Genomic DNA, 13,804 nt, shown 5'->3' on the forward strand with positions numbered 1-13,804 from the left:
TTCTTGGCCACCAGGGCACATTGCTGGCTCATGGTCATCCTGTTGTCCACCAGGACTCCCAGGTCCCTTTCCACAGAGCTGCTCTCCAGCAGGTCAGCCCCCAACCTGTACTGATGCATGGGGTTATTCCTCCCCAGATGCAGCACCCTACACTTACCCTTGTTGAATTTTATAAGGTTTCTTTCTGCCCAACTCTCCAGCCTGTCCAGGTCTCGCTGTATGGCGGCACAGCCTTCTGGCGTGTCAGCCGCTCCTCCCAGTTTTGTGTCATCAGCAAACTTGCTGATGGTACACTCTATCCCTTCATCCAGATCATATATTTATATATCTTTTCATAATTATTTAAGATGCAAACTTTAAAGACGGAGGAGCAATGGCATTTCTTCACAAAACTCTTCCGCACCAGCTTTATCCATTGCTGTATCAGTTTTGTTTTAACAAGGCAGTAGTTTCTAACAGTGAATTGTCATCATTCTGACCAAAGTACAGGATTTTTTTTTACCTTTCTCTTGATTAGTGAACTCTATGCTTTTAATCCTATAGGCACACATTTTATTCTAGGATCCACATTCTAGTAAATTATGTCAAGATAATTCTTCATCAAAACTGAAAGTGACTGAAGGCAAACCTTGATTCAGATTGTCAGTAGGAAACGTAAATCCTAAGCATTTTCTCTGAATTTAGCCCATGACGTTAGAAAGAAGCTGAGGTGATATGAAAGTCTCCAGAAGTTTTGCTGAGCAAGTGCTCAATTTCATACTATTGTTGTTTTGTTGAATTTTTGTACATGAGAGTATACAAAGTCTTCATCACAAGTCATTATTTTCTGTGGTTGTCTGCAATTGGTAAAATCCTGAAGTACACAGGATTATACAAACACTATAAAACCAAACTGTAAGTAGACAGCAAATAGTAATATAGAATCATAGAATAGTTTGGGTTGAAAGGGACTTTTAAAGGTCATCTTGTCCAACCACCCCCTGCAGTGAGCAGGGACATCTTCAACTAGATCAGGTTGCACAGAGTCCCATCCAACCTGACCTTGAATGTTTCCAGGGATGGGGCATCTACCACTTCTCTGGGCAACCTGTTCCAGTGTTTCATCACCTTCATTGTAAAAAATTTCTTCCTTCTATCCAGGCTAAATCTATCCTCTTTTAGTTTAGAATCATTACTCCTTGTTCTATCGCAACATGACCTGCTCAATGTTTGTCCCCATCTTTCTTATAAGCCCTCTTTAAGTACTGAAAGGCCACAATAAGGTCCCCCTGGAGCCTCCTCTTCTCCACGCTGAACAACCCCAACTCTCTCAGCCTGTCCTCACAGGAGAGGTGCTTCAGCCCTCTGATCATTTTTGTAGCCCACAAGAGGTGTGGGGAGAGAAGTTGCCAGTGAAAGCTGAGGCAAAAAAATGGTTTAGTACCTCAGTCTGTTGTTACCAGTTTGCCAGTCTTGCTTATCGGGGAGGGGATACACTTTCTTTGACCTTCCTTTTCCAGCTGACATACCTGTAGAAGCCCTTCATCACTTGCATCACCTGCCAAGTTCAGCTCCAGCTGTGCCTTGGCCTTCCTGACCCCATCCCTACACAACCAGGCAGCATCCCTATGCTCTTCCCAGGATACCTGTCTCTACTTCCGCTGCCTGTGCATTTCCTTCTTGCCCTTTAGTTTCATCAGCAGGTCTCGACTCAGCCATGCTGGTCTCTTGCCTCTTTTCCTGATTTCTTACACCTGCTGATCTAGAGCTCTTGCTCTCTATAGAAAGTGTCCTTAAAGATCTGCCAGCTCTGTTCTGTTCCTTCATCCCTGAGGGAAGTTTCCCAGGGGGTCGTATTGATTAATTCCTTGAAGAGCTGCAATTTTGCTTTCCTAAAATTCAGGGTCCTGACTTTACTCCTTGCCTGACCCATATCCCTCAGGACCGTGAACTCCACTAGTGCATGATCACTGCAGCCCAGGCTGCCTCCAGTCTTAACATCACCAACTAGCTCACTTGCACTGGTGACCAGCAGGCCCAGTATTGCATCCCCTCTGATAGGGGTGTCTGTTACCTGTCTTAAGAAGTTATCCTCCATGCATTCCAGGAGTCTCCTGGATTGACTACAGCTCGCCGTGATACTTTTTCAGCAGATGTTGGGGTGGTTGAAGTCCACCAGCAGGACAAGAGCCTGCGAGCATGATGCCTCCTGTAGCTGGAATAAGAAGGCTTCACCAATAGGCTCCCCTTGATTGGGCAGCCTGTAGTAGACACCAACCACAAGGCTCCCTTTGTTGCCTTGGTCTCTAATTCTTACCTGTAAGATTTCAACCTGCTTGTGGCTATTCTTCAGAGGCAGCTCTTCACACTCTATCCATTTCTTGATGTAGAGGGCAAAGCCTCTGCCTCCCCTAGCTTGCCTGTCCCTTCTGAACAATGTGTAGCCATCGATAACTGCACTCCAATCATTGGATTTGTCCCACCAAGTTTCAGTAATGGCAACTAGGTCACAGCTTTCTAGCAGCACGATGGTTTCCAACTCCTGTTTGTTGCCCATGCTGCTTGCATTGGTGTAGAGGCACTTCATCTGCGCTGTCTGCTGTGTCACGTTTTTAGAGGAACACCCCATAATTCCTTTGAGGTATTTCACTGGTGTGAAATGAATAGAGACACATCAACAGGACAATCAACAGGCTTGTCCAAGGGGGATCTAAATGTTTAATCCTACATGGCCTCAGTTTACAGAAGTTATAATGTACTTTAAAACATCCCTATCACTTGCACATAAGGTTCTAAAATGTCATTGCTCTTTAGATTGAAGCAAAAATAACATCTGCATGCACTAGTCTGCACATTTTCTCAAGAATTCTTTGATAAGCAGAATCTAGAAGCTCTGGGTATTCCCCACATTTCTCCTTGATTCATATGTTGGTTTTCGAACCATAGCAATTTCCTCGATTATCACTAAATAATTTCCGCTCATACGATCTAGACCTTTGTGATGTCTGTTACAAAAGCTCATTTATATCTTAACCTTCTTTATTTCAATTTCTTGCGTTTATATTTCCCTGTACCTGCTTGCTTTGTTCTGATGCTGATGGTTTTTCACTCCCTTTTCACTAGGTCCTTGCAGGCCAGCTAGAATCGCTTTTCCAAACAGTGCCAGCCTGTTCAACATACCTGTTTCCAGTCAGGGTACAGTCTCCATGGGTAACTGCACTGTATTGGAGCTACACGAGTGGCATGCTTACAGACTTCATGTCCCGTGGTGGATTTCCAAACAGACAACGGTCTTCCATGGTGCAGCAGTTTTTGTTGCAGTGGCTTTATAAGTACAACTGGAATTCACAACTTGCCAGTAGAGTCCTGCATGAATAACAGAAACACCATAACATGGAATTTGAAAAGGCAGCTAAGGATTTAAAATTACAAAAATAAGAAACAACCCCTAAACCCCCTTATTTTAATTCCAACTTGCCCATTTCGGCAGGCATAAATTTCAGATCACATAAGCCTTCAATTTTTGAAATGTTATACAGGTTAAAGGAATAGGATTATTTTTAGTCGTGTTCTTTACTGGCACCTGCACTTCAAAGGTTTGCCTTTGTTAGCAGTCAGACTGTTAACGTTACTGTGTGCAGTAACAGGAAGAGTTGTCTATCCTAAACTACTTTTTACACAAACACTGCTTATCCTGAAGCCAAACTGAAACAAGCCATATTTAAGTGCAGCCATTATTTTTGGTTGTTGCTTGCAAATCTCAGGTAGGAAATAACGACTCTTAATTGTTGAAATATTTCTGATTACACGCACAGTGATGATTGCCCCATTACACAATAGCTCAACTAATGCAAGCTCAGTGGGAGATCAAACCATTCCTAGCCTTTCTTTAAACTGTATTTGAAAATTAAATAATTTGTCATTTGTATGACCATGGCTAGATGCAAAAAGGTGAAAAGCTATTATTAAATGAAGTGTTATAAAATACTATAGCCTCAAGAATTGAATGGGAATGGAGTATTTCTTCGGCAATAAATAGTCTACAGTATTTAACTGATGAGCTTTTCCAAAGTGTATTCTATGAAATTGTTCAGTTGCTGAACATTAAGTAGGTCTTTTTTTTGTGGTTTTAAAGTTTAAATTGACATACAGTACCAACTTGTAGTGAAACGTAACCAACAAATTATAAACGGAAGTATTTTAATCATAAAACATATCATTATAATGGAATTTACTGTTTCTGTAATTAAAATGTTGAGATGCACTGTCTTACCCTGTTTTATACTCTTAAAATCTTCCTATTTAAATGGTTATAGACAAACATTATTGACTACAGTAAATCCCTTTAAAAGTCAGGAGGACTTCATGCTTTTTAAATACCCGTTCATCTCTGTATGCGTTTTTCTTTGCCCGGAGATGGACTTGTGATTACAAACAGAATGCATGATTGCATTAACCTACACACATCATAAACACTGGTGCATCAGAAGTTAATGCAATAATACTAAACAGGTTTGCTGGAAGGGAAAAAACAGTTGCTGAAGACTGTAAGGACACTGCTGAAATGTGTACTACTTCCGTGAAAATCTTGAGGCAGTTTTAAATGCCGGCTATGGAAATATAGATGCAGCACTCTGAACTGTAAGCATCTGAGTTAATGTGCATTGCGTCATATTGCCTTGTCCTTCCAGGTCACGTGGGTGCTGCTTCTGTTTTCCCTTCTTAGCTTTTAAATAAATGTAAAGGCACCTTGAGTTGCCACCATCTTGGAGAAAACAAACATAAAAAACTCTGTGGTTCAACCAGTTCTTTACATGTCCCTTTCTTACCTCCAGAATTCATCAGCCTTTTGCTTTGTTAATAGGGAGAACTCACATTAAGACACGCCTCCATCAGTGCTTGCCTCCTCTTCCAAATCATGTCGTATTTTGTTCACGTAGAAACATCCTCCATCCTGCCTGCTACTTTCCTCACCTGCACCTCTGCCTAAGAGTAGGGTTGCTGTATTTCTGAGAGCAAAAGAATACGGTAAAGGGAAGGGTAAGGTGTGCAGAGACCATGGCGTGCTGTCATTTCTAATAGTTACCTGGGACAGTCCTAGAGCCCATGTCGAGTCCCAAATCGGGGCTCTGGCTGCAGGACTGTAGGTCAGGGGCCCTGAAGGAAACGAAGCTGCCAATTCTCAGCCTGCTGAGCCAAAGCCCAGACTTTCTGTCTGCTTTGTCCTGGAGCAAGCAAAATGCTTCAATTCAGAGTTCTTGTCTCTAAATCATAATTTCATCCCAAAGCGCTTCCCATCCTAGTGTCCCTCGTCCCGTTTGCTGCCTGAGAGGAAAAGCAGAACACATGCAGGTACAGATAGAGTAAGCTGTGTCCAAGGGATCTACTAGCCAAGGTCTTATTGCAGTTAGGCTTTCATTTAGACGTATGAAACAACAGCTCCTAGCTTTAATGCATTTGTGCATACTTGCATACGAAGATGGTTGCTCTAGCTGCAACATCTAGTTTTGTTCTCAGTTGCACTAGTAGAAGAAAAATCCAGAATATAAATCTACTGCAATAGCTGAATACAGAGGACAGGAAGGGCAAAGCAACAAGGCAAAGGGAGTTTTACAGCATGGATTCAGAGAAAAATAAAAAAAAAACCAAAACAAAACAGCAAAGGGGACTGAAAAGGAGAGAGAACCTCCATTAAAAAATTCTTCAGCAGCGAAGGAAATGAAATACTGGCAGCGTTAATGTAAGACTGGATTCCACTGCCTCTGAAATCAATGGAAGTAGTGAGAAGAATATTGGAGCTTTACACATATATTCAAAGATGATTTAAACTAGAAGCCAACAGCTGCAGAGTAGTCAGATAAGGACTATAGAAGTGCAGCAAAACTATGTAGGTAGCAGCACAGCATTAAAGAGTAATTACACTTTCATTGGGAAAGAGCAGGAGAAGCAGTTCAACAATATAACAGTTCTAGCCAAGACTAAAGTGCAAGGTACGTAACCATAGTCCAGCCCTTACAAATCATAAGCACAAACTGCAGACCTCAGGCAGACACCTGGAAACAGAAGGGGGGAGATGGAATGTCTGATGTAGAGATAGCACTGAAATGTAAATAGTGTCGCTGAACTATAGTGAGTTAGAATTATATTGGATTCATTCCCAGCTCTAAACTCCAGAGGAAAGGTGACTCAGAGGACTCAAAAGCCAACAACAAACAATACACATAGAAGAGCCTACATGCTGTAAATTCTAGATACCAAATGCCAAGAGAAGGATCCACACAGATTCTAGCAAGAGATGTGTACCACAGTTAACGATAACTCACACATAGTTCTTCCACAACACGAGTCAGGTAACCCAAATACCATAAAGTTACCCTTTAGTACTTCTGCAGAGCTGGAGTGTGATGCTCCCAAGAGTAACCTGTAGTCTTGTTTTGTACAGCTTTCTTCACAGAGGCAGCAGTAATATGACTGGGAGTGCCATTACAACCTCTCAGGGCTACATTGAGGATTATTGCTGGGCAGACTTGGCATAATTATTATATTTAAATCTCTGATTTTACCCTTAGTGGATGAACATCTGAACCAGAGTGGCCTATGTCACTCAAATGCTAGGACTGAGTAAGTATGCAGGACATATTAGTAAGTTTGGAAGGTGAACTTATACAAGTAATTGTTTCCCTTTCTCAAAGATCTTTCTCCTTCCCTCTTCCCACATAGAGCTTTTTTTTTTCCTCCTCTGTAGTACAGAAAATTAAAAGCTGCAGAAGGAAAAAATAAAATGAGCTGATAGTTCACGTTAAGAATATCCTATGCAAATTCCCAATAATTACACTGTATATGATTATAATAAATAGCAACGCTGGGTAAGAGAAATCTACAGTTCTTTATTTGCTGCTTTTCTTACAGCTAATGAGTTCCCTTAGTGTTCAAAATCCATCTTTGCTGCCACACACTTACAACAGTAAATCACTTGAATGGGCTGAGCTTTATTCTATTTATTGTTGCCAGGGGAACCACCTTGTTGGAATTCACCAACATAGCATGTCTTTTGACATGCGTTTCTGAGGACCAGATGCAACACAGCTGTGCAGCATTCAGTGAAAAAAAATTATTGCAGCATCCTTGGAAATATACTCATACAGAAGAGCAGCGTTACTGTAGTACCTTAGCTTGAGATTGTTTTGGATTTCTTACCTGTTTCTTTAGACAGGTAAGAATTGTAAAATTATATGTAATAATCTGAGTAATATTCTCTAATTCTGCCCACAATTTAAACACAAAGAATCCTAGTCTATGAAATAAGTGTCAGTAAAATAGCACCCACTTAATTTATTTTTTTAAATACTCTTTTCCCTGTATAAGGAAAATTTTCTGTATGAAATCTTGCTATTATCAGTTATCTGACTAAAAAAAAAAATCCCAAGTAGGGACAGAGTAGAAGTATGAGCCATTTCTGAATAGCCAGGTTTCTGAAGGTTATTTGAATGACATCAGTCACCTGCTGGAAAGTATCAATTGTACAAATAAAGCACTAGACTCATGAAAGGCAATAAGCATCTTTGACTCTCAGAATGTTTGTTTCTTGAGATAGCAGCTTCTGGGAGGGGAAAAAAAAAAAAAAAAAAGATGATGTAGACATATTGCACAGGTATCATTATGTCCAGAATCATAGTTGACTATAGGAAACACACTAATTTTAATTTCCTGGTGATTTTGATTATTGCCAAAATATTTGCATGGGAAAGAGGGACATTTGAGGTTGGAGGCAGCAAAGCATGGAAACATGGAGAAAGTATGAAAGTGAAGCATGAAGAGCTGTATCTCACTTAAGTCCTGTGTGCGTATTTATATTTCTTTGATGATGGCAGATCCTGCTACCTGGATTGCTGTAGCCCCAGCTGATCTGCCATTATAGAGCAGCACTTACTCGATTTACTTACTGAACCAAAGAGGAGGCGCTCCCTGTCTCAAAGCAGCTTACATGCTAAGCGTAAGACAAACCCAACAGGCTAAAGTGCACAGCTAGAGAACCTAAATGAAACAATAATTAACAGCCCCTTCAGCTGCCCTGAAAATCTTAGTTTAACAAAACCTGCAAGTCTATAGTTTATATGATGTGTAACTTTACCCCAGCAGTTCTAAGTACCATGTTACAGAGCTCTCCGTGATTAAAACTGCAGCTCTGTTACTAAACTCTCTGGAGAGCAACAGGAAGTTGTCCTAGAACACGGGCAGTATCTTTTAGGCCCTGTGGAGGTACCCTGAAAAAAGCGAACTAAATTTTAAGTTTTCAAAGCTGCTGTGTAATAAAGCCAAAATGATGAGCACTACAGAGCAAGAAAGCAGCCGCAACCTCTACAAACTAGTTTTTCAAGCTGTACCCCCAGCTATTCCTGCATGAAGAGCTCTGAGAGAATGCCATGTTATTTGCGAAGTATTGTTACACAGTTGCGGAGAGCTCTCCAGCTGTTTTAGTGTTCTTCTGTTGTGGAATACTACACAAACAAGGTAGCTGCACATACAATACAGAGACAATAAAGACATGAAAAAAGCGGCTGCATTACACAGGCAGTGCCCCAACTTTTCAAAGAAACAGAAGGAAAACACTTCTTCCAGCAAACTGTATTAGTGGCTTCAAGAGCCAGGTGCAAAGGATATTCCTCGACACCTGAAAACCAGACAAAGGCTCATTATCTGCTTTAGGTATTTGCCAGTACTTACATGTAATCCCCGAGAACATGTTCTTATTTGTTAAGTGCTTCAGTACGCAGTTCATTCTCCTTTAATATGGGACACGTACACATTTGGTCACCACATTTAAAGCCTGTATCTACACGGAGTGCCCAACACTTAAAAAAAAATATTGTTAAAATGAAGGAAACAATTAATTTGTTTTTTTCCCCAGTTTTAATCTCTGAAAGGTATCTTGGCTTTTTTGTTGAAAAAATAAAAATCCAACCCTGAGAAATAAGCCCAGCATAATCGTGTTCAGTCAAAATTATTAAAAAGTTTAGTAGTCATGAGCTGAAAGCAGTCATACCATGGGAAATGTATTAGGTAACAGGAGATAAACAATTCCAGTAGCTAAAATAACACAGACACTCTGGGCAGCATAAGAAATTGACTGAGGGAATTTGATTTTACAGGAAAACAGTTTTCTCCCAGAAAATTCCTACTTTATGACAGCAGGTAATGGAAGAAAAAAAAAATTAGCTCCAGTCCCTAAAACATTTGTTTCCATACTAGGTGGAAATGGAAAGGTTTACCATCCATGGGGTACATAAAAGGGATGAAGACAAAAGAAAAAAAAAAGTTGTTTATTGGGTAGTAAATCATTCCGTGATGTGAGGGGTCTCCATGGAACCAGCTCCTGTTTTCATGAATTAAGAGACCGGCCTGCTCTACATCAAGTGACAGAATGACAGGAAATGGCTTTTCAAATAACGGTACTTTCATGAAAGCTCATTTTGAGACATTTTAACTGGGACTCAGAGCTAAATTTAAAACGCTTTTCAAAAGAGTGGGGTGGTTTTTTTTCACATTTTCCTGTATGATGCAAAATGATACACTGTAAAAGTCATGTCTTCGGGTAGTAATGCTACCTTTTTAAAACTACTGTTTATGTAACAAGATTCAGTTTTGCTTTCTCAGTTTTTAAAAGAAACACAACATTTGAAGCATGTGGCATTAAATATCCTGAGTAGTATTAATAGTAAGAAAGAACAAAGGATGGAGTAAATAAAAAAAAATTAAAACCCTATCAATTAGAAGGATTTTTTTTTTTAATTTATTAGAACACCCTGGCCATTTACACAGCTAAGAATTCACGAAGTGTTTAACTTCACTGAGACTATGCTTTTCCTACTGAAGGACAACCATTTCCCGGAATTAGTAGGTAGTACAACCTAGCAAGATGACATCTGCAGCGACAGGACATAATGGTGGCACAAGAGGCAGGTTAAGTCACCAGGCTGGACCCGCAGCAGCTGGGGCTCTTCTCAGTGCAAGAGCACTTGCAGGCAAACCATTGCCCCTCCGAGAAACCATCAGGAGGTGTTCTGGGGGGGCACTGTGCCCTACCAAAAAGGAGGCGTTCCTGCGGCACGGCCTTCAGAGCAGCAGTTATGAGCAATCCACACAACAGAAATTGTCACGTGGAGCCTCCTTGGGTTACAAGCGCTCCCTCATATCCCACAGTTGGTAACTGGGAGCTGTGAACCTCCACACACTGGGTCAACTCATTCCTGTGGTTTTGTTACTTTGCAAAGAGCATTTAATTTTTATTGAGGCTAATGCTCAGACAGGCTCCACTCATCACCACCCCCACCTCTGAGGAAAGAAAGTGAAAAGCAGGACTGCAGAATCTGGGCAAGATGAAAATTAGATCTAAATCGTATCAAGATCAGCACACAACTCAGTCTTCTCTGACAGCTAGACACACAGCACAAACTGATCTCATGGGATTCTGATGTAAAGAATAACATTTGTTGGATACTGTAGCAAAAGACCCTCTTTTTAGAGGAAAAATGTGATTGTGAAATGCTGAGAGTTATGCAAGATGCCTATTGCAGGCGAGGAAAATATCCATTGAAAATTTCAGGCCACCACTGAAAAAAAAAAAAAAAGAAAGATGCTCTTATCCAAAGGTCAAGGTCAAAACAAGACTGTTTCACCAAATTTCTCAAAGGTCAAAAGAAGAGGAAAAATTTAATACATAAATATATACATTCATCAAGTTGAAGTAATAGTTATTCCCGAAACAGATTTGACAGAAGAGAAGATCAAGCACAGTTTTCCCAGAAGTACAGTTTTTCAACTCAGCATTTTAATTTTAGCAGTCTGCAGCAGCAATGCTGTAACAGCTGGCATAAAATTAAGCACAACTTGAAGTGGTATAGTTGTGAGTAAAATAAAATAATCCAAATTACTAATACAAAATACACGACTGTAAGTAACAAAAAGAAAAAAAACCACACCAGATTTAGTCTCTATGCAAAGTACTTTGCATGCATAAGCTTTTCACATTTAAATAACTGCCTGGCTATTGGGTGGGATTCAATTATAATTACACTTTGGGGGACTGGGGTAGAGAGAAAAAAATATCACGAACACACAGATTGACAGTAGACTTTTATTAACATATCTTACAATGTCGATTACTGTATTCCTAGTTTTATACTCTTCTGATGTGTTATAAAGATTGATTTAGATTCTACAGTAATGTACTGTACTTAAATGATCATTCATACAGGAGAGCACACCAGAACGTTTGAGTAATACACACACACACCACTCTAGTTTGGACCTGTTATTTTTCAAGGTTAGCTTAATAAAGTAGGATTAAAAAAGTTATGGGGGAAATCAAAATTCTTGTTTAGCAGCATGCAAGGATATTCAAGTACAATTTTTCAACCAAGTGATTTTTTTTGTTTGTTTTTAAAAGGACTGGTGACTAATTCGCCAGTACTAAAATAAACACTATGAAATACCCAAATGTTAAAGTTAAGGCTAATAGTTTTACTTCACATCCATATGCACAACCAGAGAACATTCCATTTTAAATAAAACACAGTAATCAAATTCTGGATACATTGTCTCTTGTAAATGTAGCATTGGAGCTTCAAACTACAGATTACTCAAGTTCATGAGCCCTGTAATAATGTTACGCTGGAGATGTAAAGAATCTTTTTGCTCTTTAACCACACTTACAAAATGGCCTGATATTCATAATGAGCAATGCAAAAATATTACAGGCAGAACTTATAATACAGTATCAAAAAAGTAATATTTTGGAAAAGACATAGCCATTTAGTTGGTGAAACAGAGTAATTCTAATCTTACAGGAAGTACTGTAATACTTTTGAAATATATATATATTTATATGTATGTATAAAAACCGGCATCCTTTATTGGGGGGGGGGTTGAATTGCAGGTATCCAGAAAAATTCATTGTATTTACTCTTCCTTCTGTCCTTGATTGCTATACAGTCATTTTATTTCCCCTATACACTTTTCACTAGATAATGACTTCCACTGGGGAACTGTTTTCCTTGTATACGTGGTTTTATGGTAAGATGTTTTTATTTTACACATAGAAATTTTATTTTACACGCAAGCTATGAAAGTCAAAACTACCAGGAACTGCTTGGTAGTACTGTATGAAACAGCCAACAAATGTTCAACACTTGTGAAAAACATTAGTAGCGATATATTACATACCAGTATTTTAACCATAATCTTTCCTACCTACTTACACTGTGGGGTTTAGCCCAGTCATGACTGTTCTCGTGAATTTTTGAGCGCTCTAAGCATAAACTCTTTTGGCATTCATCCAATGAGGCTGCACATGCATTGGTTGTTCATGTAGGTTATCTCTGTGGATATTATTTTTCCCTTTTTAGGAAACCAAGCAGAAAGAACAGTGATTACTCTAAACAAACACAATATAGAGGAACCTCTTGAAATGACAGGAAAGATACAAAATTATGTTTTGTTTGCAGAATAGCCCGCACATTTCCAATCCAATCATTCTGAAACATACATCTGGTTTGAAATGACAGGCAGGCTTACGGTTGTTATACCTGTAACTGGGATCTGCTATGTTGGGAGCCATACGAATCCTCTATATACAGCAATTTCTGTATGTGTTTTTACTAACAGTTTATTCAATTGATATGGAAAAAAAATAATCTCCTTTCTGAAAAAAGAAAAAAAAAAGAGTATGTGTTCTGGATTACATTAAGAGTAGTAAGATACCTAATTTACAGCTATTTCACTTATTTATGGAGAAAAAAAATGAAATTCCTGAGAATGCATAAGTTTTCAGTAATGCCTGAAATATTTCAATAGACCTCGTATGATAAATCAAATACTCTTTAAAATTCAACTTTCAGACCAATTGTTACCATGCAGTCTCACAATCGTTTTACAAATACTGTCTGATTACAAATGCATATATCAAGCGAAAACCTCAAACCAACACAAAAAAAGGCAAAGAAATTTTATCCAACATATTTAGTAGATGTAGTAGACATATACACTGTTTCAGCAAAAATTGCTAAAAACTCAACTTCACACAGAGAAAAATAAAAACCTGACAGCTATCCCTGGAGCCTCTAAAGAACTGGAAGTAAAATTTGTGCTTCTTCACAATAATTGGGCTTTAAAAAACAAAAGAAAAATGGACTACTGAGTGCAATCAGATTGCTCACACCATTTTGAGGATTTAATTGCAAATTATTGTATCATTATTTAGTAGCAACAGCAGATAATTTTGCAAAAATTTCACATATTGACAAAGTCCCATTTCCCTTTTACGCCCATACCCCACTCCACCCCGAGCCAAAGAGCTGAACTCCCATACGATTAAAGCTATTGTCGGTCAAGATGCATTCATTCAGGGTAACAGCAATGATACGGTGTGTAGATGCTGATGCTGATTTACAAGCCATTATAATGTGGCCCCCATCTTTTATTGATGTGATCGAAAGTATGAGACACCCACTGCTGCTCAAGCACTTTGTACCTTTCCTTGCATATGTAGAGAGGTTTACCACGCCTGTAGGAAAAAAAAAAAGAAAAACAAATGGTTAATACGCCAAATAAATGGAAAAATACTTCATTATATAATCAACACACAAAACCTGTGCAACTGCTTTCCCAGAGGAATCGTGCATTTTTACTGGTGATGGCCTTTTGGTTTTGCTTTTAATAAAGTAACTGCTGGGAATTTCCTTCCTCCCTCTTGGATAGCAAAATCCAGAAAGCATCTCTTCTTCTCTCAGGCGTGTGTAGCTTGGAAGCTACGCGCCTTCTCTACACT

The 13,804-nt window shown here is 39.2% G+C and overlaps 1 protein-coding gene across 1 annotated transcript in view; it reads right to left on the bottom strand.

Moving 5' to 3' along the window:
- Positions 1-12,981: 12,981 nt before the first annotated feature.
- UBR3 (ubiquitin protein ligase E3 component n-recognin 3 (putative)) overlaps positions 12,982-13,804 on the bottom strand; it is a 101,547-nt gene continuing 100,724 nt past the window's right edge. The window contains exon 39 of the mRNA XM_009894565.1: positions 12,982-13,540. Coding sequence (XP_009892867.1) covers positions 13,423-13,540 — 118 coding nt within the window. The 3' untranslated portion in view covers positions 12,982-13,422. The remainder of the gene's footprint in view (positions 13,541-13,804) is intronic.

The sequence above is a fragment of the Charadrius vociferus genome, unplaced genomic scaffold (assembly GCF_000708025.1).
Source record: "Charadrius vociferus isolate BGI_N301 unplaced genomic scaffold, ASM70802v2 scaffold161, whole genome shotgun sequence".
Taxonomy (NCBI): domain Eukaryota; kingdom Metazoa; phylum Chordata; class Aves; order Charadriiformes; family Charadriidae; genus Charadrius; species Charadrius vociferus.